Source organism: Mauremys reevesii, linkage group 1 (genome assembly GCF_016161935.1).
Source record: "Mauremys reevesii isolate NIE-2019 linkage group 1, ASM1616193v1, whole genome shotgun sequence".
NCBI lineage: Eukaryota > Metazoa > Chordata > Testudines > Geoemydidae > Mauremys > Mauremys reevesii.
The window spans coordinates 190,881,471-190,908,913 of NC_052623.1; the positions used below are offsets into that span (position 1 = coordinate 190,881,471).

The 27,443-nt window shown below is 40.9% G+C and overlaps 1 protein-coding gene across 6 annotated transcripts in view; it reads left to right on the plus strand.

Moving 5' to 3' along the window:
• Positions 1-27,443, plus strand: part of DCAF6 (DDB1 and CUL4 associated factor 6) — a 158,549-nt gene that overhangs the window by 116,290 nt on the left and 14,816 nt on the right. For 4 of the 6 annotated variants that reach the window (XM_039521495.1, XM_039521505.1, XM_039521510.1 and 1 more), the window contains 4 exons: positions 9,479-9,594; positions 10,649-10,732; positions 10,881-11,193; positions 21,338-21,379. In XM_039521495.1, the coding sequence (XP_039377429.1) occupies positions 9,479-9,594; positions 10,649-10,732; positions 10,881-11,193; positions 21,338-21,379 (555 nt within the window). The remainder of the gene's footprint in view (positions 1-9,478; positions 9,595-10,648; positions 10,733-10,880; positions 11,194-21,337; positions 21,380-27,443) is intronic. The other 2 variants (XM_039521500.1, XM_039521520.1) reach the window with 1 other exon arrangement.

A 27,443-nucleotide genomic window follows, 5' to 3' on the forward strand; every position in this document is an offset into this window, starting at 1 on the left:
AAACCCTGCATATTTTTGAAATGCCTTTTCCAGCTCTCTGTTGTTGTGTGCCGTGGGCCATGCTGGCTATGCAGTCCAGAAGTGCTCCCGCCTGGAGTAGGCAGGAAATATTGAATCTTCTTGGCCTGTGGGGAGAAGAGACTGTACAAGCACAGCTATGGGCCAGCTGTAGAAATGTTGACATCTGAGTAGATTGCATGGAGGATGCAGGGATCAACAGCAGTGTTGCGTGAAAGCAAAGGGACTGCAGATGGCATATCAGAAAGCCAAAGAGGCCAACAGTCAATCTGATGCTGAGCCGCAAACCTACTGCTTTTACAAAGAGCTGCATGTCATACTTGGCGGAGACCCCCTTATCCACCCTGGATACCACTGTGGATACCTCTGAAGAGCCAAGTCACAGGCCCCTAGTGTGACCAGTGAGGAGGAGAAGAAGGAAGAGGAGGATGGGGGATGCGTAACTGGGAGGTCTAGCTATGCCGTGAGCCAGTACCGGTTTGATACTCTACTGCAATCCAGTCAGTCCTGGCAGTCAAGCATGGGAGAGCCTGATGCAGGGGAAGGATCTTTGGGTAAGCGTGTAAATTTATTTCCCATCACAGTGATGGCGCCCCCAACTTAACAGAACACAGCTTTCAACTTTTCATTAATTTACTAGTACTAGAATAGGTAGTGGTACTACGAAGATAGGTAGTGTTGTTATCTGCTTTTAATTCCCCTATAGAGTTAGGCAAGGGGGCCCATGCGGAGCAGTTTATTTATGTACATAGGAATGTCCCTTTAATCCTGAGAGATCTCGATGACACTTCCATGGGGGTACTCTGCAATCCTCTCCTGAAGGTTTCTAGGGATGGCTGACTTATTTCTTCTTCGATGGTAGGATCTTTCCCACAGGGCCGGCTTTAGGCTGATTCGCCCGATTCTCCCGAATCAGGCCCCGCGCCTAAGAGGGCCCCGTGCCAGCACCTTCTTAATTTTTACTCACCCAGCAGCGCTCCAGGTCTTCAGCAGCATTTCGGCAGCAGGGCCTTGAGTGCCACGGAAGATATGGAGCGAGTGAAGGACCTGCTGCCGAAGTGCCGCTGAAGACCCAGAGCGCCGCCAGGTGAGTACGAATTGGGCCCCGCACTTGTTTAAAGCCGGCCCTGCTTTCCCCCACACCAGTCAGCAATACCTTTGACAGGCACCACTGCAGTACATAGGCTAACAATATATGGGCCCCCAGCAGCAGCTGTGCTTTCTCTGCCTTTGTTACCTTCAGAAATAAGATATCTGATAAAATAACCACCCCTTATTGAAGTGTCATTAAGCACGTCTTGTGTAAAACTTTAGAGGTAAGGGCGTTTTGAATCTTAACTTTCGCTTTCTCTTGTGATTGTATTGATAATGGTACCACTGTGTGTTTTATCTGCATCTACTGCTGTTGCGGCAAATAGGGGTTCCCCCTGCAGATCCGTGGAATGCCTGAGCCAGATAAGGTGAAAGAAGAGAACTTGGAATTCCATGTTCAATGAGATCCTGTAACCAGTGCTGATCAGACCGTGAGCAAAGGGCCTTGAAGGTGAATACAGCTGGCAGCTTGGAGATGGGAAGAGTAGAGAGGCGAGAATCCCAGCAGGGTAAAAAGAGAGGGAGACGCATTGGGACATAATGGAGCTTCTCCGTTGGCAAACACAGATGTTGCAGACTCTTGTGGACCTGCAGGCAGGGGTGCTGGAACTAGTGGTGCTGAGGGTGCAGCAGCACCCCCTGACTTGAAGTGGTTTCCAGCACCCCCACTATAAAAATTGTCCCAGCACCACAGTCTGCACATTCAACAATCATGGGTTCGCCTCCCTTTGCAGTCCATGGAGAACTCCATTTCAGCAGCTCCTTACACCTCCTGCCACATGGCATCAGGACCTGCATTTCTACCCCTACCACTTCATGCTAGGTGACATTAAGGGCACAGCAAGCTTCGCATATGCTGACTTGTGAAAGCCACTGTTGCTGTATGTACAGGCAAAATGGACATGAATGTTTTTTCCCCTTGTTAAGTTCTGTTTCATTAATATATTAAGTTTTTTATGTATTTGCTTTTAAATTGCAGACTCCTTCCCCCTCCCCCCACTGATTTTGATACTGAATAAAATTGCATATTTTGGAAAATCATTCCTGTTTACTCGTTCACAACATATGTTGCAGAGTGCCTAGTAGTTCTGATAGCACCCACCTACTAGCTACTGTACAGTGTGACACAACTCATAGGATCAGTGACAAACATGGTGTAATAATCATAGATGTGCAGCAAGCACTGCAAAATTTAATAGTTGCATTGAAAGAGCTATATTCATAGACATACACTAAGCAACACACAATTCCTAACAAGCCCCAATTCAGCATAGACAGGTAGAGTACGGTATGTCACAAGACATTACAAGGGCTTACTGTTAAAGTGCTCTTTCAAAGCCTCCCTGAGCCGTATAGCTACGTGTTGAGCTCTTTTGTGTCTGGTGGTTCAAACTCAGCAGACAGCCTCTCCACCTCCATTTCTAGTCTGGGGGCAACTTTTCCATCTTTGCTTCACAGATACTATGCAGGATACACGAGGCAGATATAATCATTGGGGTGCTTTTTTCAATCTGATCCAGTCTTGTGAGTAAACAACGCCAATGTCCCTACCAAAAGCTCATTTAACTGTCATTCTGTATCTGCTGAGCCAGTAGTTGAATCTTGCCTTGGTGCTGTTGAGATGGCTGGGGTATGGATTAATGTGCCAGGAGAGCAAAGGGGTAGGCTGAGTCCCCCAGGATCACTATTGGCATTTCAACATCATCAGTAGTAATCCGTTAGTCAGGAAAGACTAACTGTCCCTACTTGTAGCTTTCTGAACAGTCCTGTGTTCTTAAAGATGTGAGCACCCCACATCATCCCTGACTAGCTACCATTTATGTCAGTGAAGTGTCTCTACTGATCCACCAATACTTGCATCACCATAGAAAAGTAGCCATTTCTGTTGATGTTCTCTGTGGCTATGTGGTCTGGTGCCAAAATAGGAATATGTATGCTGTCTGTTGCTCCACTGCAGTTTGGAAACCCTTTTGCTGAAAATACATACACTATGTCCTGCACATTGCTGAGAATCATAGTACTGTGTAGCAGGAGATGATTAATAGCCCTGCACACTTGCATGACAATGGCCCTCAGAATGGATTTTCCAACTCCAAAATTATTTCCCACTGACTGGTAGCAATTTGGCACTGCAAGTTTCCACAGTGCTATTGCCACTTGCCTCTCCGTGGTCAGTGCAGCTCTCATTTTGGTGTCCCTGTGCTGGAGGGCTGGGGCAAGCTTGGCACAGAGATCCAGGAATGTAGACTTGTGCACTGGAAAGTTCTGCAACCGCTGTTAATCATCCTAAGCCTGCTTTATGATGTGATCCCACCAGTCAGTGCTTGTTTCTTAGGCCCAGGAGCAGCATTCCACCACCATGAATGCCATCAACAGCCTGGAATTGGTTCTCACTATGTCTCACAAAATCTGTTCTCCACGAAATAGTCATGTTCCCTGCTCATTCAGTTATTCTTATGGCTCTGCAAATAACAGAGGATAGTGCTTCCTGTGCTTGCAGTGCTTATGACGGTGGTGCAGAGCTGTGACGGCTCCATGCTTCTGTCAGAGATGGCGGACAGCGAGGAGGGTCATGCAAGTTCGCGGGATTCTTAAAAAGGCATGAAAATTATGTGATATAGATGACATTATGGGATGAAGGCAGATGCACGGTGGGAAACTGACCCCTTGTTCACAGGCACCCCTGTGCGACTCAGTTCTGCCCCACCGTGCATTGTGAAAACTTCCCAAAAAACAGAGTGGTGGACAATGGCAGGTTGCGCACTGGGATACCTACCGATGGTGCACTGCACTGTGCACCGACACAAGCACCCCTGGTGAGCATGTATAGCACCAACACAAGGAGCCAAGTATACATGCACACAGGTGATACCATAACTGTGACAGCTTTATGTCGATGTAATTTGTATTGACCAAAGTTTGTAGTGTAGACGTGGCCAGTCTGGTAAGAGTGGGAAACGGTGATAAGTTGAAGAAAACTTGATTGGTTGGCGCACAGTTTCAATCACTATTTTCCATGGATTCACTTCCACTTACGTATTATATTGTACAGGAAGGACAGAGGGCTTATATGGTGAGGTGAAGTGCTAGTTGATGACTGGCAATTTGATGGTGCATGTTCAGAGTCAAACCAAATGTGAAACTAAGGCCTGGTCTACACTACGGGGTTAGGTCAAATTTAGCCGCATTAGGTTGATTTAAAAATGACTCTGTCCACACAACCAACCCCGTTCTGTTGACCTAAAGGACTCTTAAAATCAACCTCTGTACTCCTCCCCAGCAAGGGGAGTAGTGCTAAAATCGACCTTGCTGGGTCGAATTTGGGGTAGTGCAGACGCAAATTGATGGTATTGGTCTCCAGGAGCTATCCCAGAGTGCTCCATTGTGACCGCTCTGGACAGCACTTTGTACTCCGATGCACTAGCCAGGTACACAGGAAAAGCCCCGGGAACTTTTGAATTTCATTTCCTATTTAGCCAGTGGAGACTACGGGAACTGTGGGATAGCTACCCACAGTGCACTGCTCCGTAAGTCAATGCTAGCCACGGTAGTGAGGACGCACTCCGCCGACTTAATGCATTTAGTGTGGACATATGCAATCGACGGTATAAAAGCGATTTCTAAAAATTGACTTCTATAAAATCGACCTAATTTCGTGGTGTAGACATACCCTTACAGTGCTGAAGTCTAGCAAGGTGGTTCTTATGGAAAATTCATAGAGTTTAGCTCTTTAAAATTACACTTATGGTAGTGAACTCTCTTGGACAGGGGCTGTCTGTGTTTATACAGTGACTGCCACAGGAGGGCCCTGGTCTGTGACAGGGGACCATAGGTCAGGGCCTCCACAATACAAATGATGATAATGGAGGAGATTACACAATAGGAGACTTCTGGTTACTAGTATGTAACCCAAGAGTAGTTTTTGTTTGTCGTCTTTTTTTTAAATCTGCAACATAAAGTATCTTGATGGAAGTTTCCTTAAACTGAAAACCCCACATTAGCCACCCCTTCTCACCAAAACAAATAAATAAACCCACAGCTAGTATGTCTCCTGTTTCTTGGTTGAAATCTGTCATAAAACTTTCCTTTTTCAGAGATGAAACCGCATGAATGGTTTCACAAACTGAATACTATATTTCACTACTATGTAGATGGCCATGTTGCAATCCAGAATTAATTCTGGATGCAGACAAATTCTCTTCCACTATGTCGGATGCATCCGACAAAGTGGGTATTCACCCACGAAAGCTCATGCTCCAATACGTCTGTTAGTCTATAAGGTGCCACTGGACTCTTTGCTGCTTTTACAGATCCAGACTAACACGGCTACCCCTCTGATACTCTTCCACTGTATTTTTTTAAATCTACTAAACATGTGTAATATTAAATGACTGGATTCTGTGCTCCTAAAACTTAAAAAAGCCTTCATATTTTTAGGTGAAATGTATAAGGCAATTATTCTATTAAATGTCCTACGTGTATTAGTTCTTAATGCTTTTTGAAATAGTTAAGATGCTAATGTTTGAAAACTAATGTAATTTTTATGTGTATTCATTTAAAATGAAAACTGATCCTACTGGATAATCTATCTAAATAGCCTGGGTCTGCCCTGTTTTATACTGATATCCATCACTGTAGTAGCTGAATGTCTCCCAAGAGTAAGAACAACAGTGATAGCTCATTCTATTCTGTCCCTGCTACCTAGAGGCAGGTTTAATTTTCTAAAATTGTTTCATATGTAGAGTAATAATACCAAAAACAATGGCTCTCTGCTCTCATACACTTAAAATGAGAAAAATATTTTTAACTTTTAATAAACACTACAGTTCTAAAAATAAAACACATTGTACCCGTAACAGTTTGAAACTTGTTTCCTTAAGCACTTTCAATGGGATTTTGACTCCTAAGTGCCTAAATCCCATTTGAAAATGAGATTTAGGCTGCTAAATTAGTTAGGTGTTACAGTACTGAGTGCAGCAATGCCTAAATAACCTTTAAAAATCCAGGCCTTAAGCCCTGATCCTTATATTTGCATGGAGTCCCATTGACTTCTCTGAATCTACCCACATAGATCTGGACCTTAGACACTCTTATGATGAGTATGTTAGAAGATCGTAAATAGAATGTCAGAATCCAAATCTCGCACACTTCAGATTGTTGCAAGACTGACTATCTTCTGGTAGCTTTAACTAACCAGATACTTACAGTTTTTGCAGTGGTTATTGTTGAATGTTTTAGGACAGGCATGTTCGGTGAGAGGTGCAGAACATTAATACATTTTTAATGTATCAGACGGGTAGCCATGTTAGTCTGTATCCACAAAAAAACAACAACGAGGAGTCCAGTGGCACCTTAAAGACGAATGCCCAAATAAATCTGTTAGTCTTTAAGGTGCCACCGGACTCCTCGTTGTTGTGGGGGGTTTCTTAATAATTTTTTTTGTTACTTTTATTGACTGGTAGTATTGAATGTGCTAAAATTACATTACTAATTTACCCATAGTTTTGGGTGCTATATCAGTCAATAACATTAAAAGTCTGATTTTAAACTGGCAAAAGCACAAAAATCAGCTTCAAACTTCAATTAGGCAGAAAAGTGATTCTGAAAATTACAGAAAAGAATTTGTATTTGTTTTTTCCTCAGTGGTTTCACATCAGTTTCGTTCAGTTTACAGGTTACATTTTTTTTTTTTGCAATCAGCATCACAAACTCCATTTGACATCTGCAAATCCACATGTTCTTTTTTTCTCTTACATAATCACCTGTAGTGGTTTGATTTAGCTGACACTTATTGATGGATGAGGCAGAGTGGACTCAATCTTGCGTTCATGTAGCTGTTTTGGTTGTACAGGAGTAAAACTCTTGGTTTGTTAGGGAAAAAGCCTACTCACCCCTCCTTTACTAGGGTTTTCCTACCACATGTGGCCCCAGAATTAGAGCTGCCAGTCAGGGAATGTCTGTCTGAGACATGCCAATAGGGAGAAGTTCAGAGAAAGTTTATGTCTCTGAGAGGTTGCTGGAAGAAGTAGCAGAAATCTCCTGGTCTCCGATGGAACATTTTTCCTTATTTTCTATCCTCTTTTTCTTATTTGTTGTCTTAACTCTTTTCTAGCGATGAGCCTGAACTTTATCATGTTTCTGACAAGAGATTCACCTGTTCGGTCTTGCTTCCTTTATTGTCTGGCTGCCGTTCCCACCACCAGGTTACATAAGTTGTGGGGGAGGGATAGCTTAGTGGTTTGAGCATTGGCCTGCTAAACCCAGGGTTGTGAGTTCAATCCTTGAGGGGGCCACTTAGGAATCTGGGGCAAAAATTGGTCCTGCTAGTGAAGGTAGGGGGCTGGACTCAATGACCTTTCAAGGTCCCTTCCAGTTCTAGGAGATTGGTATATCTCCAATTATATATTTTATATATATATATATATATATATAAGTGGCTCTTTAGTTTAGCCATGGTTGTGTGCTAGATGCTGCTTTCAGTGTGTGAGGTCTCTCCACAATCTAATTTACTGCATAGTTGTGCCTTACTCTGCCAATACGTACTATGGAGGACAACAAAGAACAAAAAATGGAGGTACCAAGAAAACCAGGATTATTTGCGACTCCACATTATTTCCCAATCACCTCAGATCAACTCAACAGGAGACCAGCAGAAAAGAAGCTGCAGTAGTTCGAGGGTGTTCGCTAAAGCTAGTCTTTACCTCAAACTCACTCAACCATGTGTAAATTGTCCAGGGTGGTAAGTGTTAAAGTCCTTGCATCTCTAGTCCTTTCTTGGGACAAGTAATTCATGTTCCAGAGGTTGTATATTAGGATCTTAAGGCAATGGGCAAAGCAACAGAAGTTCCACAATTACCATCCAGATAAGATGAGCAGAATTCAAGCACCTCCATGGTAGCTATGGCTCATTCCTAATGCAATTTGAACTGACCCCAAAAATTCCCAAGGCAGGAGAATGTTCTCAGGGCTAGCAAGGATTTGCCTGTGCCCAGAAATGGTTGAAAGCACAACAAATGGTGTAAGATACTAGCTACCCCACCTCATAAACCTGAAAGCCCCACTTATAATCATTCTGCCCATCTCCGTTTCCTTCCTTATCCACAAGAGTGAGTTTTCTCAATCCAGCAACAAAGAAAAGGTGCAAGATTGAATATTCTCCTCCACTTTCATTGAGTTGGTGCTCAGAAAGTTTTTCATTGCTTTATGGTTGTGGTTGTTGTAAGTTGAGAGCAAGAAGAGGAGCAGAGTGAGTTAAAACATGAGACCCCAGCAGGAAAAGAACTTTGTTTCATAAGGGTACAGACACTCCTTGAGTTACCCAAGACCCGACTTACGCCAATTCATACGGAAAAAGTTCCATAAGCCAGAAATAGGATTTTTGAGTTGTGGAAATTTTTGCGTAACGTACAGGTATACATTTCTGACTTACGCAAAATTCAAGTTACGCACAGCTTTCTGGAACGGAACGATTGCGTAAGTCAGGACGCGTCTGTAAAACGATTCTAAAGGTTTTTCAAGACATGGAGGAAGTTCTGTATGTTAATTGAGAAGGAGCCATTTTCCCCATTTAAAAAGAAAAAACATTTGCCAACAGACCTCAAATACCACTTAATAGTAACTTACATTAAATTCTGATATTTTAAAGGTGACCACTTTAGTCCCTGTAATAGTTTATTATTTGTGGCATGACCAGAAGTTATATATGCATTTTACAGAACACAGCAGAAGCCTGGTCCTTGCTCTGTAAAGTTTACTGTCTAGGTTAAAACATGTATGGGTTATTACAACATAAAAAGAGAGGTTTAAGGTAACATAGACAATGTGTGATAATTATTCATGTACACACCTTAGTTCATGTCTCTTCCTTTTCTTACTACAGCTGCATGTCAAGGCTTCAGTTCCTGTCTCGATATGCTATATGCTTAATTCATCAAATCCATGGTGCAAATCCATGGACCAAATAAATTCTTGTGAAGTTATGATACACATCTGCATGGAATTTCTCAAAATCTCATTTAGTACAGATTTGGTGTGTTACTACTTTAATAACTTTGTTGTAGTTTATTACATGATGTTCTAGTGATGAAAAAGATTTGTAAAAGGTAATTCAAGGCAATGGACACAACAACCAAAAAATAAGATTAGATGTAGTCATATATTTTGCTTAATCAAGCCCTTAAGAATTCCACCTTTATAAAATGAGGGCCACACTTTAGAAGCTACTTTACCTGTATTATTTGTTTTGTAATTACTTACAGTAATATGTTGTAGGGATGTTGTACTTTGTGGTTGTCCCTTTGATTTAAAATGGAATCTTCTTGTGTCTTTGCCTTATTACTGAACCATTTTACATGTGCTTTGTTGTTAGGAGCAGCACAACTTCAAGCTCTAGAGGGAGTGGAAGTCTCTGTAAACCTGAAGGCCAGGAAGAAGCTCTAAGAACACACAGCTTAGAACAGACAACACCAGAAAATGAAGAAACAAGTAAGATACGTAGTTATTCCTGTAATGATAAGGTCCCAGTTCTACTCATGGCTACGATTGAACTCAGTGGGAGTCGCACACATACAGAAATGAGGGCAGAATGTAACCCTAATAGAACATTATTTTTGTCATTTATTTCCAAGAAGGCAAAATGGATAACAGCTCAGGAAAGCAACAAATTATTTACTTTACAAAACTAATTCCAGTTGTCAACTGAAGAGGCATGTAGCTATGTATATTCCTTAATTCTGAACTTCTGGTCCTTTATTTCTTTGTGTTATGGGAGAACAGTGAATAGTTTCTACTGTCACCTTGAGGAGGAGTTTCTTGCAGGCCAGAATTAAAGAACATTGGTGGGGTAGAAAAGGCTTGTACCGCCGTGTCTATTCTGTATTTGTACTCTAGATAATTAGGGGACTTTGGTATTCAGGGCTGTTACCTTTTAAACAACATTAAAATTTATATTTATAAAAAAACCCACATTTTCACTGATGTTAATCCATTTAGTAAATGGACAGTTGAAGTTGGCAGCTTATAAAGGGGGCATACAATGTTAAGGTTCAAATTGGAGAAAAATGTATTGTGCTGAATTCAGTCAACCTGTTTATTGCTGCAGGAGATAATTGGAGCAAATGTCTGTTTCAGTGACTATATAGTGAGGATTTCCAAAGAAATGCCTAGAGATAACTTTTAATAAGTTAATTAACCATTGTAACTCTAGGTAATCACAACTGAGTTATCACATCTTCTGTTTCACAACATTAAAAGTAAATTAGCTACTAAAATACTTGTATGATCAAGTATTGTAGCATGGACCAAGAAAAAATCTCCCACCTCACTTTTATTCTCTGATATACCAAACTGAACAATTGGTAAGTGGATTTATGGGGTCTTTTTGTCTTCCTCTGAAGCATTAGAAACGGGCACCTGAAGTAGCATACCAGACTACATGAACCAATGGCTTGATACAGTGAAGCAGTTTCAATGTTCTTCAGGACTTATGGTGTATACTCATGTTACTGAAATGATTATATGATCTGGTGTTTAATTCCAGGAGTCCGTAAAGAATTGCACGAGGAAGTTACAAGTGCTGAAGAGTTGAAAACTATAGATGAAGCTGTAGAGAGAACAGAAACAGGTTTGTCTGCTGTGTCTTCATATGATTGTCTGGCTGAAAAAGGGTAGAGCCAAGCCAAACACAAAATTTATTTATAACATTTATAACAACGTCTTCCTGAGTAGACTCTAACTATCAGTGGCTAATATTGACTGCCTTTTTCTTTTAGCGAATATTTCTGAGCATCCTGGAACCAGCACAGAAGGAGAAAGTGATCCCAATCTTGACAGCATCTGTAGGAACCCAGAGGAAGGACCTTCAAGTGAAAAGAGCAAAGAACAAGAGAGTTCAAGTCGAAGTACAGAGTCTACTGCCAACCCAGTTAATACAAACCATGAACTTCAACCGCAGCCAGACTCTTCAGGGCTTGCAAGTCATGAAGAATCATCCACCAGAAGCACTGCTTTCCAAGAAACTGATGATAGTGATGATGACCCTGTCCTGATACCTGGTGCAAGGTATCGAGGAGGACCAGGACATAGGTTAGTAGAATTCTTTCCTTTTCTATTATTTGGCATCAGTATTTTCTGAGAGAAAACTAGGAACTGATGCTCCAGCCCCTTACAGAAGGATCTCAAAGCTTGTGGCCCAGAGCGCCTCATAAACAACTTACCAGGAACCTTGAAGGCTGCATCTAGTTAGCATATATATATATTTAAAAGAAACTCATACAAACCTCATACTTGTTATGTTTGTATATTTCTTGCTAAAGGACTAATAACAGCTTTTTATCTGAGTTCCCCAGTGATAAATGTTTGCAGTTAGTCAGTGTTGTTCTCAACACATTTTAGGATACTGTCACAATTTCAGGGCAACAACACCCATATTCCCCTTCCATGGTCCACAAACAGCAACCACTTTGGGCTTGTGGCTCCCAGATATCACTTCTCCTGGCCAGAGACCCACATCTCACTTCCTTCTGACTGGGAGTTTTTAAGGTTCTGCAGCTTCCTGATTTACACCGATCTCCCAGCCAGCGAGACTTCTTAAAAGGCCAGTGCTTGTGTTGTGCCTTCTCTCCAAGGGTTATGACCAGTGTATTGCCCCAAGTTATAATTACCACATAGCTGCTTCTAAGCAAACGCATTTATTCTTAGTATGTTTTCTCTGTAATGCTTTAACTTAAAACAATAAAAACATACACACATACTAAAAAAGTTACCGGAGGTCACCCCCAACTCCAGCCTACGGCTCTGGTAGGTTTTAGTTCTTCAGAACCCAAGCTGGGTCTTCCTCATGGTTACAAGTTCATCCACGTTAAGTCCCAAACCAGAATGAAGGTGGGGCAGATTAGCCTTTTCTTTATATTGCCTTGGCCTTTGATGTTGGCCTTCTGTAGCAGGTAGTCATAGAAACATAGAAATCTGCAGACAGCGACCCTGGTCTCAGGGCATAGCTTCAAAAGCCTGGGATTTTGCATAACTGGAGGTGGGGAGTTTGCATTAACTTCTCCCTAGGGATTCTCCAAGAAATCCACTTACCACTTTTTGTCCTAAAACTCCATAATTGTTTGGCACATTTTCAGTACAGTATTTTGAGCTCCCAGGTCTTGTATAAGTCATATCTCAACCCTAGAAAGGCTACTTACAATCCTGGATCACAATGATACATAAACTTAATACAGTAAGGTCTTTCAAGGTTATTGCAGGAAATTGCCCATCTGTCACAGATACAATGGTCTACAGTTTGTCTTCTATCTACACTGTAGGCATCCTTGGTTTGCAAAAGAACTCACTATTGGTAGGCAGTGCTGCATTTTGCTGTAGCATATGTTTGATACACGGTGCCTTTTCTCCATTGGTGATTGATCAAATAATTTTGAATTTTCCTTTCTCTCTCATGAGAAGAGAACTTTAGTACCCTTTTTCTCTTGTTAACTTCTGAATACCAGTATGGACAGGACTACTAATGATTATGAGAGTTACTAGAAAATTGTGGTTGCAAAAAAAAAGGGTTTTGATGGGTTCTGTACAATTTTTTCCTGTAGAATCTAATTACTTATTTTAAAAAAAACAACCTTTTTTGACCATTGTTACTAAGAGAGTTTCCTATATATCATATACTTGACATCTTAATCCATAACTGGCATAATAACCCTCCCATTCACCAAAATATGCTATTAACATCAATGCCTGGACTGTTCAAATACTATCATAATTTATTAAGCAAACTTTCAGCTATTGGACTCAAGGCAATATATTTTTCAAATTTTTATTGTCACTTTCAGTTGCACCTTAGATATGGTACATCTCTCATTTGAGACATACTTAACACTGTATTTGTATGGTATAGAGGTTATGTTTCTGTTAATTATGTACACTGGAAATGCAAATCATTGAAACTTAGTTGTACAGCTTGCTAAAGAAATTAACTTGGTATCAACTTTAATGTCCTCCTTAATTGTTTTCTGTTTCATATTGGCTCTTTGATATATATTTAGGTCTTGGAGGGTGGGAAGCAGTGAATGACTCATCCTGTTTTCCCTGGGATTCATAGGTTCTGCAAAGTAGGAATTTTCCAAGGGGCTGGATGGCTATGTCCCTAGATGACATCATAGCCCAGAACACTGAGCAGTGTATCAAAGCCCACCACTGTAATTGACATTGTTTGGCACTCTTATTGAAATGTTAGATTGAATGGACCTTGGAGCCTGAACTACTCTTTTGCCCCTCAGGGTTTGGGTTGAGATACATTGATGAGGCATTGTGGAAAAGTTTTTCCCTCTTGGGGTATGTCCACACTAGGGAAAAAATGTGATTTCACCACATTACTCGATTTTTACCTTGACCCATTAACACGTATGAGAACTACAACTGCCCTGCCCACCCTGTTGTTTTACCACAGTTGATTAACACATGGTTTTAAAAAATAGAATAAAAAAACCCTAAAACTTGCTGCTTCTTTCAAAACCCAGGTGTTCATGCAGTCCCAGGTGACTAATGTTATGTAAATATCATAGATACATAAATCTGTGTGACTTCATCCTCCAGGGTTGTAAGTTGGGCACCTTTCACCAGGAACAAATTCTCTTAACATTTGTAAAGCTTTAGACAACAAAGCAAGTCACGTTTCTGAGGCTGGAAAAAGGCCCTGGGAGTTTTCTTGCTCCTTTATCTTTCTATCTGGTACATTACTCTTTTTTAATCTTTCCCTCATCTCCTCTTTTACTGTAGCAGTTGCAGTGTATTGTCTTACCTCCAGGTCAGAATGATGGGTGAGCAATAACTTCATTAAATGCTGCTTTTCCTCCAGAGGATGTTGTGGAGTCTGCACTATTCCTTGGTAGGCTCACTAGATACCTATGTAATGCCCCCAAAACTGTAGACATTCTATGAAAATCTCAGCAGGATTTGTCAGTGTTTTTGTGTGGTTTTTTTGGCTTTGCAGCCATCTAATGAGGAAAGCTAAAAGTCTTATAACAGGTTAAATATAAATAATCAAGGATGGTGCTCTATCATGTACCACCAGTATAGCCAGTTTCCAGCAATCTTCATTATTTTTTCAGCAATTCCAAGTATCTTAGCCAATGTGCATCCCCAGTTAGGATTCTTAAGCTTTAATTCAGCAAAGCATTAAGTTTCCCCAATGAAACTTGAGCGTATGCTTAAACTTCAGTTTTTAGCAGGATATAACTCCAGCCAAGTTCTTGTCTCATGCCACAATTTTGATATTACAGACATAACTGGTATCAGCACTTTTTTTAATTGCTTATAACTTTGTCAAGCTTTAGCAATTTGAGCTGAAATTTTCTGTGCTGTATCTGTTTCAGGTTTTTTTGTTTGTTTGTTTTAATTTCTGCCAAAATGGTTCATTCATTTGAGAATGAAGCCAGGGAAAAATACATTTTGCCCATTTTAAAAAAGAAAACAATCTGGCATTTTGTTTGAAAAGTTTGGATCAGGGACTTGAAATTTGGCAGGTGGTGGCCTCTATGTCAGGGTTGTGCATTTTGCTGTACCCACGAAAATCTTCCCAAATTTGGTCAAGTTATAAGCCTTTGAAAAATCATAGTTCTCACATGCTCAGATGAGACTTCTTAGATTTTAGCAGCTAAATACCCCAGAGATTCCATACGCACTGGGTATATACCAGCTTGGGGCTGAGCAGGACTTTGCCTGAAATTACAGCTCTGGGCTGCTATAAGCTGTGCTGCGTCCGGGCACCTGAACTGAGAGCAGGAAGCCTGTCTGTCCTGTGCTCCGTGACTCCCTCTGCTGGGCCCAGACGAAGTGGAGGACAAACCAGCCTGATTCAAATACAGAAGGAAAAAAAGCTAGACCTGTGGAGTCTTAAGGGAGGAGTAAGCTGAGACAAAGACCCTGTAGGATGATACTGGGACTGGAGACTGAAGTGAGTGGAGAGGAAGACTGGGATTGAGAACCAATGGAGTGGGGGACAGGAAATGAAGGGGGAAGGGAGACAGATCTAACTAGGCACAGGGGATCAGTTTGGACTGACTGGACAAAGACTGTGACAAGATGCTGAGATGGGGAGACACTGAGATTTGACAAGGAGCCCAGGGATGGAGACTGGGACTGGGTATGTGGGGGCAACTGGAGACCACAGTGGTGGTGGTGAAACAGACTGGATGAGAAGCCAGGAGGAAGGAACTGGGACTAGTAGAGCAAGGAGAGTGGCGAGAAGGAGCTTAGGGGTTAGGGGGATAGGACTGGGAATGATTGAACAAAGAGACTGGGATGAGAAGCCTGAGGAATGGAGACTGAGACTGGCTAGGTGAGGAGAATGGGACTGGGATGAGGATCCAGGGTGGGGAAGAGAGATAACTTGGTACCTAGGACATGTTGGGTAGGAGGAGGCAGAAGGGGTCAAGCTGGGTAGGAATGTGTAGAAGAGTCTGTATCCGCTACAGCACACTTCCCTCCTGAGCCTGGAGTGGAACCCAAAATTCCTGAGTCTCACCATTCCTCTGCTGGTTCACATAGAGGATGACAACCTACTACGGCTATCAGTTGAACAAACCTCTGCCATTGTGATGGACATAAAGGTTTCCACCCTGCTGATGACCTATGTGGGTGTCAATATGATGCCACATGATGGAATAACTATTATTTCAGTTCCTTTAAAAAAAAAAACTAGAAAATTACACAAACTGTTAAAAGAACGTTTACATTGAAAAGTTAGGAAATGGCAGGTTTAAGGTTGCCTGTGCAACTTTAATTCAACCACCTTATGTGTATACATTGTTACAGTCTTTAGTTACATGACTACACACTATTTTTCCACAGGACCACTCCCTCACTCAGTGGAGTATTATGTGTAGCATTAGAATCTTAGTAGTTAGAGACAAAGATCCTAAGTCAATTTCCTCAGCAAGGACAGCATATGGTGTGATCTGCTGCTTTGAACACAAGAGTCTCCCAAATTCTAATCCCATCTCTGATATGGACGTCTTTTGTGACCTTGGGCCAAGAACTTAGCCTCTTCCTTAAGTTCCCCTCCCATAATTTTTTTTATCCCTATCGGGTGTTCTGTTGAGTATTTGATGAAGATTGCAGTAGTGCTGTGAGCACAGACAGTGCTGTATAAGAGCCAGCTTTCCCACTAGACAGCATATCTGATATTAAGTGAATATCAGGGCCGGCTCTAGACCCCAGCGCGCCAAGCGCGCGCTTGGGGCGGCATGCCGCCGGGAGGGCGGCAAGCGGCTCCGGTGGACCTGCCGCAGGCATGCCTACGGAGGGTCCGCTGGTTCCGCGGCTCGAGTGGACCTCCCGCAGGCGTGCCTGCGGACGCTCCACTGGAGCTGCGGGACCAGTGGACCCTCCGCAGGCACGTCTGCGGGAGGTCCACCGGAGCCGCAGGACGGGTGACCGCCAGAGCACCCCCCGCGGCGTGCTGCCCTGCTTGGGGCGGCGCAATTGCTAGAGCCGCCCCTGGTGAATATTACACTTCATTTTACAGACTTCTCCCTTGTCTGTATCTGACTGCATCAGTGAGGATTGTAAGGCCAAATTCTACTCTTAGTTACACCAGTGTAAATCTAGTATATGGTAACTGCACTGAAGTTGATACGGTTAAATATTTCATATGCAAATAAAAACCAAACTATAATGCTTGCCTTTTCCCACTGAATGGCTGTACAGCCCAATGTGGTTTAGAATTGCCCCCAGGCTTTTGATGATGATTAAATTTAATGCCCCATTCACTCCTTTTGTTCTTGTCTATATGTATAAGGAGCAGAGCTTTCCTACATAGTTGAATGATGACAAGGTTAAATAATAAAATTCATATTTTTTCTCTCTGGTTTCAGAATTTTAGAATGCCTTTTGAACGATTGGTGGATAAATGGCAAGGGTTTGTATGTGAAGGGAAAATCATGATTTTCCAGTTAGACTACACTGGAAGACTTGGACGCTGACTGTGAATCCTCTTCAGTACTTCTTATTCAGACAAAACTTCTTTTGTAATCAGTGAGAGTTTGTCTGAGTGAGTACTGAATTCAGCTCCTTGTAATTTTAATATATTGCCACATATGATCCTTGATTTACAAAATTATGTCAGTACTATACCAGTGGCTAAACCCTTTCCCTCATGGTCATAATAACAAATCCACCATGCCCATTCCTCTTTACTTCTATCCCAGGGCCAAGTGCCCCAATATCTGCAAATTACATGTATTCAGACTGTACATTCAAATGTGTGCATATTGTGGTACCTGGTCTTGAGAAGAGATGAGGTTCAGAGGGTATCTGCAGCTAGGAAGAGGAATCTGGAGTATATTACTTTGGGAAAAGGGTGAGATGAGAATGTCATGAGCTTGTCAATGGAGTGGGATTTGGGAGGATTTCCATAGATAAATTTGAGATCTAATAATCCTAAAACTCTCTTAAGTACGTTCTCTAGGCTGCATGTCTCAAAGTGTGGTAGCTATCAGAGGCTTTCAGGTGTTCAGGACATTCCAGTTTGCCTTAGTAGACTGAAACATAAGCCTCCATTTAATACCTTAAAGAAGTCTTAGGCCAGTCTACAGTACCACTTACTTCAGTATAACGTATGTTGCTCAGGGGTGTGAATAAGCCATTTCCCAAGTGACAGGTGATTGTAACTTATAAGCGCTGGTGTGAACAGCAATATGTTGGCAGGACATAGCTACCGTCTCTCGCGGAGGTAGATTTATTATGCCAACAGGAGAGCTCTTTTCCATCGGCATAGAGCGTCTTCATCAGATGCACTGCATCGGTGCAGCTGCACCAATGTATTGCTTCTAGAGTAGACTAGTCCGTAGAAGCCTAAAGCATTATCGTGTAGCTCTTTCATGTAAATATGACCAAATCAGACGTGATGCTGATATGCACCTGTCCTTCAAGACTCTTTTCATACTATTCAACAAAACATTATACTAAATGTAGAACTACTTTTGTATATCTTGCATCAGGACCTTATGGGTACATCCACACAGCAGATGGGAGGTGGAATTCTCACTTGGGTAGCGTACAAATGCTAGCTCTGCTCGAGCTAGCACCTAAAAATAGTGTGATCATGGTTGCTCGCCCAAGTCTGTACTAAAAGGGGCAGGCAGGATTGTACTCAGGCTGCTAGCCCAAGCTGCCGTCTGTGCCACCATGGTCATGGTGCTGTTTTTTGCATACTAGCTCAAGCAGAACTAGCTCTTGAAAATATATGTGTCTACCTAAGCTGGAATCAGACTTCCCAGCTCCTGTTTAGCAATACCCTTAAAGATAATTTACTTTACCATTATCTGAGGGGTAGCCGTGTTAGTCTGTATCTACAAAAACAACAAGGAGTCCGGTGGCACCTTTAAAGACTAAATCTTTAAGGTGCCACCGGACTCCTCGTTGTTTTTCCATTATCTGTTTGGCCAAATCAGCTTGATAAATTAGCATGCTTCACTGAGCGTTGTATTCCCTAAAATTCATTCCATTGTTGTTACCTATTTGATATTTAAAGTAACAGACTTTGATGGAGTATGGAAAAAGACCACAAATCAGCTTGTTGAGAGTCCAGAGACAGAAAAGAAAAGGACGTGTTTACTTCCCCAGTTGGAAATTCTATTGCTGGACAGCTGTAATTCAATATATTTGGGCTGCAGAGAAACAGCCCCACGTGACAAAGCACTGATGCAGTACATTGCTCACCCTTTATTCTTTTCAATCTGATTTATGGTAAAGACATTTGGCTCCCTCAGGGATTCAATTACTATATGCTATAGTAGGGGGCACCTCTGCAAATACAGAAAAATATAATCAGGTACCTTGACAAAGTGCCAAAATTCCCATTGACTTCCTGGGAATATCTGGTGTGTTTCCTCTAGGAAAAAGATGACACTAAATTTCAAAAAGGGGATGCTAAAATCCTGTTGACTATTGGAGACCTTTTCCAGGGTATAACATTACTGAACTTTGAACTGCTTAGAATAAAGCTTAATCTCTACAAGTTAAACACTTCCTAGACATTGGAGAAACTCCACAGTTGGCAAAGAATGATATAGAAGAAAAATTCAGATTGCGACATAACCCAGATTAGTTTTTGTCTATAACATACAACTTTTCTGTTGAGGAATGCTGGAAAGGGTAACCCCCAAATTCTGTACTGTGGAGTCACGATTTTACAGTTTCTCCTAAGGATAATCAGTGGCAGAAGCACTTGAATACCCCTTTGCAACCTGTTTGCAAGACTTAAAAAGTAAATACAGTACTTCATGCTGCATGAACTTTTTACTATTTTCCTTCAATTTTGAACAAAACGAATATAGATCTGCACTTCAGATGTTCTAAATGTGAGTCAATATTCATCATTCATATGTTGTTTAAGGATCTCCCATTATGTGCATTCATTTAGATGCCTAATCCAACTTTTAATGTGTTCCAAACTGGGAACTGGCTCTATTTAACCCACTGTTATGTGTTCTGGGAATCTATCCACAGGACCAACCCTCTCTAGTGCCTAACTTAAGGAACACAGTGTCTGCAGGGAAAAAGCTCATACTAAATGTAACAGTATCAATAAACCTATGCTGTAGATATGGAAACATGAAATCTGAACGTACTTTATTATTCCTAAAACAACAGCACCAAAGAGAGCTTCTATCAGGTATATAAAAACATCCTGGTCTTCAAGTCAATTAACCAGGATTTACATTTAGTGAACATAACTTAGGTGTTTTTGGAGTCTAAAGTAGCAGTCAATCTGTTGCCTGGTATTAGTATGATTTAGTATTTAGACTTGTAATGAAGATTAAATAGATGTTAAATAGATTATTTCCCCCCCCCCCCAGAATTTAATTGCTATGTCAATTTGTCAAAAAGGCAAAACTAAAAAAAAATAGTAAACCTATAATTTAATATTTTCATTTTACTTGTTTTCTGACATAGTGTTCCTTACATTGATTCCCATGTAACTATTCCTCTGTTTACCTTGAATTCAGTAGAAATATATCTTTTAAAAAGATGTTTGAGTTATCTGAACATAGAAAAAGTCCACAGCAGTGGTTTTAAAGTCCAAAACAAGTATTTTTGCAGGTTTATGTAATTGTGAAACTGCCCACACTCTCTGAAGTTGTTACATTTTGGGCTGAGACCAGCCGTGAGCCATTATCACCCAGAACTGAAAATGGGAGACTTAGGATGGAATGGCCATCTCATTCTTTTGCTTTAGCATCTCAGCTACTATAGTATAACATTACCTTAGGAAATGGTGAAGCCTATATTGATTAAAAGAAGTGAAATGCTTGGCTCTTGAAATCTCTTTTATAGTGGTTGGTCTAGTTAGCTAATCTAATATGACATTTTTAACACACCCATGGACAATTGTCTGATAGAATTTCCTAGGGTATATTTAAAGAATAAGGATGAAAATAAATTTCATATTGTGAAACTATTTGGCTAGATGCTGCTGGAACATTGTCATTTACCCTATAAGGTCTGCAGAAGGCAGTTATCTCCTGTGCTCCTGGGGGAGTCCATGGGGAGAAGAGTCCCTTCTCTTGCATGCCAAAGGAACTAAATATCTTCTAACTTAGATGTGCACAAACTTCTCAAAGCTCAGCAAAGTTAGTCATGTATGCACAGACAGCATGGCTTTCCTTAGCTGTGAACTCTGTGGGCTTAGTGAGAAAATACTATGCAAAGTGTTCTGCAAGTGCACACAATTGAATTATGACCAGTCAAAAATCATGTCAGATCAAAATCAGTTTTCACCTGAATAGTCCAAGGCACTTTTCAGTGAGGGCTATTTCTATATTCAAATAGCTGAATTGGTTTGGTTTAAACTTTCTGATAAAAAGTCACCTCTGAGCAGAGACTAAGCCTGGAAAATCAGTCCCAATTATTGGAAAATTTGAATTCACAAGGGACTCAAAATAGAGAATTTAAAATGGAAATGCTTATGTGACTTGCTGCCACACCTGCTACAATTCAATTGATGAGTAATTACTGTATTTTATAAAACCTAGGCTGTGTACTAATAAAAGTATGCAAAAACTGAGGGGAGGGTTGATTTGAAATGAAAATGTTTTTCATGTATTAACTCTTATGGAAAAAGTAGAATCTTTGAAATAATCGGAACACATTCTGTAATAGACTCTAATCTTTAAAAACTTGTTACACAGGGTTTTTGAATGACTTTAACTATTGTTCCCTTCACTAGATTTAATATCAGAGGAACAGCAATAGGTGATAGAATAATGAGGTAATTCAGTATCTTCCTCCGTCTCTTCCTTTTTCTTCCTTCTGTATGATGGATTTACCAGGTCCTTGTTTTCCACATCTAACCAGTTTTTCTGTTAGCTGTTACCACTTTTAGATTTGCCAAACTTTGGATGCTGAAAATTGTAGAGCAGATTGCTTGATGAGTTATATTTAACTGCATGCATTGCATGGAAACAGAGTGAGAAGAAATTGCTGTGTACAAATTTAACATCACATTAATTTCTTTAGTGTATGCCATAAAAATAATCATAATGTAAAAAGTGTGTACTCATGCAGAGCAAATACTTTTTTTTGTTTTTACTTCATTAGCTTTGGCACGTGTTGTATTTTGCATGTGCCACCATTGATTTGGCTTGTGTTGTATTGAAGAACACTTGATTCTGGAGCAAGATTAATTAGCACTATTAAGGAATACATTATGCAAAGGCCTATTTTAATTTTTGGATGGATCAATTTATGGAATTGAGCATAATTTTTATAGCCAAGGCCGATAGTGCAGATTTAGGAAGAGAGACACTGGGTTTGTGGGGATGTTTCTCCACCTCATAAAGTTAAAAAATGTAAAAGCACTTGAGACTGAATACTCTTCTCTCTCAGTGAAATACTCCAGTGTGTTAATTATAGGAAGACTTAAGGGTTTTGACAACTAAGTTTGGCAATAGGCTTTCAGGGGGAGAAGCAATTGTGTGAGTTAGTGCCAGATACAATAGATGGAGATTAAGTTAACAAATGGAAGGAATTAATTTAAAATGACAATGTTTTTATCGTTTCGTGAATGACCAGTCGCAGGATACACATCTGAAGGGGTTAATTTATATGACTACCCTAGAAGGGTATCTGCATTTCTTATATTAAGGCCCCTGCATATAGTCACACACAATGTGTAAGTAGGTCCAAAAATATGAATTTATAAAGGAAAATAGTGTGTCCCTGTCTTTCCTTTGCCTTTATATTTGAGTTTTAGCTACTACTCTCATGCAGTTGGCTAAAGGTCTGTATTCAAGGGCTTTTGTAATCTGTGGAAAGATGGATCCAAATTCCGTGGTAAAATTCACTGTTCTTGGAGTTTTATAGCACCCCAGTGTTGCAGATTGCAAGTTCTGTGTCAGCTTGAAGTAAATGTATAGAATTAAACATGAAAATGAATAATGCAATCAGTGTGCAATTTTTATAGTATCTAATTAGTTGATTGATTTATTGTCGTCCAAAAATTTCATCTTAATTGTGCTGTAGATTTTTATATTGCCATAACGGTCGAGTTTTTTTGGAACTGAGTTTGGGATAGTGGAGAAATTGGGCACCTGAGAAGGCAAGGGATGTGAGTAGTTTGGGACTGAGAGATAACCACGTTATTTTTCTGCTGAAATGATCAACAGTGAAATAGTCAATGTTGGCACTTAAGGCAAGTCAGCACTACAATATTAAGTTGACTTAAGTTATGTCGATGTACAGCAGAGGTGGGCAAACTACAGCCCAGGGACCACATCTCTCCCTCCAGACGTTTTAATGTGGGCCTCGAGCTCCCACCGGGGAACGGGGTTTGGAGCTTGCTCCGCTCCAGGCGGGGAGTGGAGTCGGGGGCTTGCCACACTCTGTGCAGCTCCTGGAAGTGGCGGCATGTCCCCCCTCCAGCTCCTATGCGTAGGGGTAACCAGGGAGCTCTGCATGCTGCCCCTGCCCCAAGCACTGCCCCCCAGCTCCCATTGGCCATGAACCACAGCCAATGGGAGCTACAGGGGCGGCGCCTGTGGACAGGGCAGCATGTAGAGCTGCCTGGCCACACCACCACATAGGAGCCAAAGTGGGGACATGCTGCTGCTTCTGGGACCTGCTTGAGGTAAGCACCACCTGGAGCCTGAACCCCTCACCCCCTTCTGTGCCTCTGCCCCAGCCCTGATCCCCCTCCTGCCCTCCGAACCCCTTGCACCCTCCTGCACCCCCAACCCCACCCCAGAGCCCGCACCCCCAGACAGAGCCCTCACCCCCTCCCACACCCCAACCCCCAATTTCATGAGCATTCATGGCCTGCCATACAATATCCATACCCAGATGTGGCCCTCGGGCCAAAAAGTCTTCCCGCCCCTGTTGTACAGTCACTGCAGTAATTAAGTCAGTTTCACATGTCCATACTATGCTCCTATTGGTGGTGCGCCGTATGTTTCCTCACGAGGAGCACTTGCACCAATTTAATTGTCAGCGTGGGGCACTGACAGCTGGAGCCCTGCCGCCCGGGGCTCACAGCAGGAACAGTCTGATGTAAGCAACACAGTGTCTATACAGATACTGCGTCGACCTAAATACATCAACTTAAGTGTTATGCCTCTTCTGGAGGTGGAGTTAAGTCACTAGTTGGCAACTTACATTAGCAGGACTGACATTTTAGTGTGGACTCTTACAGAGTTAGGTCGACGTAAGCTGCCTTAGGCCAACCTAACTCTGTAGCATAGACCAGCCCTTAATTATTTGTTAGGATTCAGAGTCAACATCCAGTTAAAATGATTGGGGCAGTTCACAGATCAGAGCTGTCTTAACAAATAGGAATGTGTCACTGCATTGGAAAGTTCATAATTGGAAGTTTTTCTTCACAACCAAAGAAGCTCTCTTAAAAACTATTTGAAACATAGAAAACATTTTTTTAAATCAAAACTTAGATTTCAGGGCAAAATTCTGAAGCACAATTCCCCAGCTACAAAATAACAGACTTCATGGAGCCTGCCTGCACCCGTGAAAGGGATGATCAAATACTTCTAGCTGGGTGTGAGAGAGTTGAGAAAAAAGGTATATTATGTTGTACAGATACATTCTATAAGCTGTAAATGGGGTAAATAAAACCACAAATGTATGCTTAGGGTGCTTAATTCTTAGGAAACAGGCCAATTTTAACATGTTCTGTGCTTTAACAATTAGCTGCTTTCTGAGTTAGATCTAGTCTTACTGCTGAAAGGTTTGGTTGAAACTCTTGATTGAAACAATATGGCTTCTGGCAACTAGGTTAGAAATCTTGGTAGGATCTTCCAATCTAGCATGTCACTTGTTCTGTCTCACCCCTGCCACCAGGTATTCTCCTCTCCATCAGGCCAGAAGGCAGGAAGGTGCACATAGTAGATATTGCTGTGAAGGCCTGGGCCATTGAAGGAATTGGCCTTGAGTCGGAAGCAGAGAAACAGCTTGGGGGTTGATGGGTAGGAAAGCCTGAGGCTCCACACAGACCCCTGGGATGGCAGTGCAATTATGCTGCAGCTTGGGGAGGTAGGAGAGTGCTATGCAGAGGGAGAGAAGGGTTTAATTCAAAAGAGGAGAGGAAGAGGAGGCAGGAACACTTCTTAGCAAGGAAAAAGAGAACAGAATAGTTTAGATTCTCTCAGGATAAATAAAGCTCACCAAGGTAAGAGTTGAGAATTTCATTGGCATGTAGGAAGGAGCTCTGTAAAGTGTACTTCCTTTTACGATATTAGTGAAGTAACTATGTCAATAGAATCAGCGTATGTCATATACAGCAGCAGCTTTCCAAGAGACTTCTACATTGAGTGTGTTTTTGATGGACACAGTTATGATCTGTTTTCCTTCGTTTAAAGCATGTCCAGTAATCATTACTGCATCCTTTAATAATAAACTTAACTCTTTTGAGATTTATGCCTTTCTACGTAACCAAAAGTCCTCAGTAATATGAATCAGAAGTGACAGCTGAACTCAGATCTGTGACCAAAAAAACTTTTAAGGAGCAGTATGTAAAATATTACACTGGACCAAATGTATTGGTTACCCAATTATGCAAAATTCATTGTAGGAACATAAACACAAAATTTTCTGGATGGAAACCTTAGTAGATTTTAGATGAAGACTCCACCTTTTTTTTTTTTACTTATGGGGGGAGAATGAATGTTCTATGGATTATTAGGTTTCACTTTTTCTTCCTCCACAGTTTTTTGTTTTTGAGTGTCCGTAGAATTTCTTCTGAGGCAGATGTTAGGCTTGGCTGTAGATAAACTGTATCATCCTCTTGAGTTCAGTTTTTTTCTTCAGATTTATTTAATGGAAAAATCCTAATGCTTTTATACTACAGTGATAAATACCTAGACAGGTCATTCATTCTTGGACCTAATTAGAATAGTTAAACCCATATTTTGGGGTTTGGCAAGGACAGCATAATACAATCACTTTTGCTAATATTTTCAACTGGAGGGTGGTGCAGAATGAGTGCTTTCAAGTACATATATGTGATAAGGTTTGGGCACACAAGTTCTTTTGCGTTAATACCATGTTTTTATGTATATTGGTTGGGGATACAAAAAGAAAAAGCTGTGGGTTTCAATTATTGTGCTTCACTTATAAAGTCCAGGGTAATAATACTTTGAACTTGACTAGCATCTTCCATTCAAGAATCTTTAAACACTTAATAAAAGAATGTCCCTGTGAAATAGATTAGTATCACTACCCTTCAGATGCAGCAACTTAGTCACAGCAAAACAGTGGCAGAGATAATAGGATTCAGGTTTCTTGACTGCCCATGCTTTTTTAAACCACTAAACCTTTCTTCCTTATCGTCATAAACATTCAATTTTGAAATTGCAGCTTTTTTATGTGCAAGTACTCCAAGCGTTGAGTCTTTCACATAACCATACTCCATGAGTTGGTTGATGTGCAGTCAACTCCTTTTGATGATGTTGGCTGGTGTGTGATGTCATTAAAAGTGCATGATTGCTAAAGCCTTAAAATCAGGCTGCATCTTCAGTTGTCTTAATCCATTATTACACTGGAGGATAACCAGTTCAGTGTCTTATTTGTTGATATTTTCAGTTACATAATGGGCATTTTTGTTTCACCTTGATAGCATTTTACCTATCAAATTATTCACTTGCTTTCTAGACATACAGATTCTGTTTGTGACTGGAGCTACTTCAGGGAAAGGTGTGATGGCCACTCCATTCAAACCGTTCTTTTCAGTAGCAGTTCAATCTCAAAAAATTATTTTGGGGGCTTAAATTTCTGCTTCCAAATCTTAGTCTAAAAGTGAATTTTGTGGGAACTTTGTAGAAAGTATGAGCTGTTTTTGAATAACACAACTAGGAAAAAATTTCCTTTATGACCATTTGTTTTCAAGATTCAAATTTGGCTCTGCTGGAGTTAGTTTAGGAAAAAAGTGCTATCCCTATCCAAGACTACTTGGATACTTCTGCTAAAATGATTAGAAATGAAATGTACAACAACAATACTTAAATTTTCATCAGATTTCAAAGGTAACACACCATTGAGATGACTGAGGCACTACACACCTTCTTGAGTCCTGTTCCATATACGCAACACAAACCTACTTTATTATGGGATGATATATCAAGGTAGCACTCAACATGAATAGAACATTGGTTTTGATTTTGTAATGTAGTTGAGACCACAGTGTCCCTGAATTATCCTAAAATAAAGGCTTTAGCACAGTATGGAGACATAGTCAAAACATAGTTCAGTCTCTCTCAGTGTAGCAGATCAAATCATTGTGTAATTGAATTCTGCAGCATAACTTTCTGTATTGTGAACAGAACCTTTTAAAGGTATTGTTGTTATCTGCAGTTTCAGTAAGACAGCATTACTTAGGGTTACATTCAGATTTTCTTCACAATCATAATGGCTAGAAATTTACTTCTAAAATACAATTAAATAATATATATTCGGCAGCAACTGGTGAGGTCACCAGAAAAGTGCTGTACCAGCGTATGTATCACAGATTACTTTCTGACTTCTCATTAGGGTTGCCAATTTTGGTTTGACGTCTTGCTGGAGGTTTCTTCACATAATATTTAATTAAAGATGAATCTTTAGTTCCTGGAGACCCCAGGGCAGTTCTGGAGGGTTGGCAGCAACCTTACTTCTCATGTTCGGTGAAGTGTGTGCAATTTTTTTTTTTTTAATTGTTCAAACTTAGCAAAGATCAAAATTTGGAACATTAAAAAAATTGCACAGCATCTTACTTTCTCTGCTGGCTTTGTGTATGTGTGAACCTACACCAAATTTTCAGATTGCTATCTAAATTTATATTTTTATATCATAAC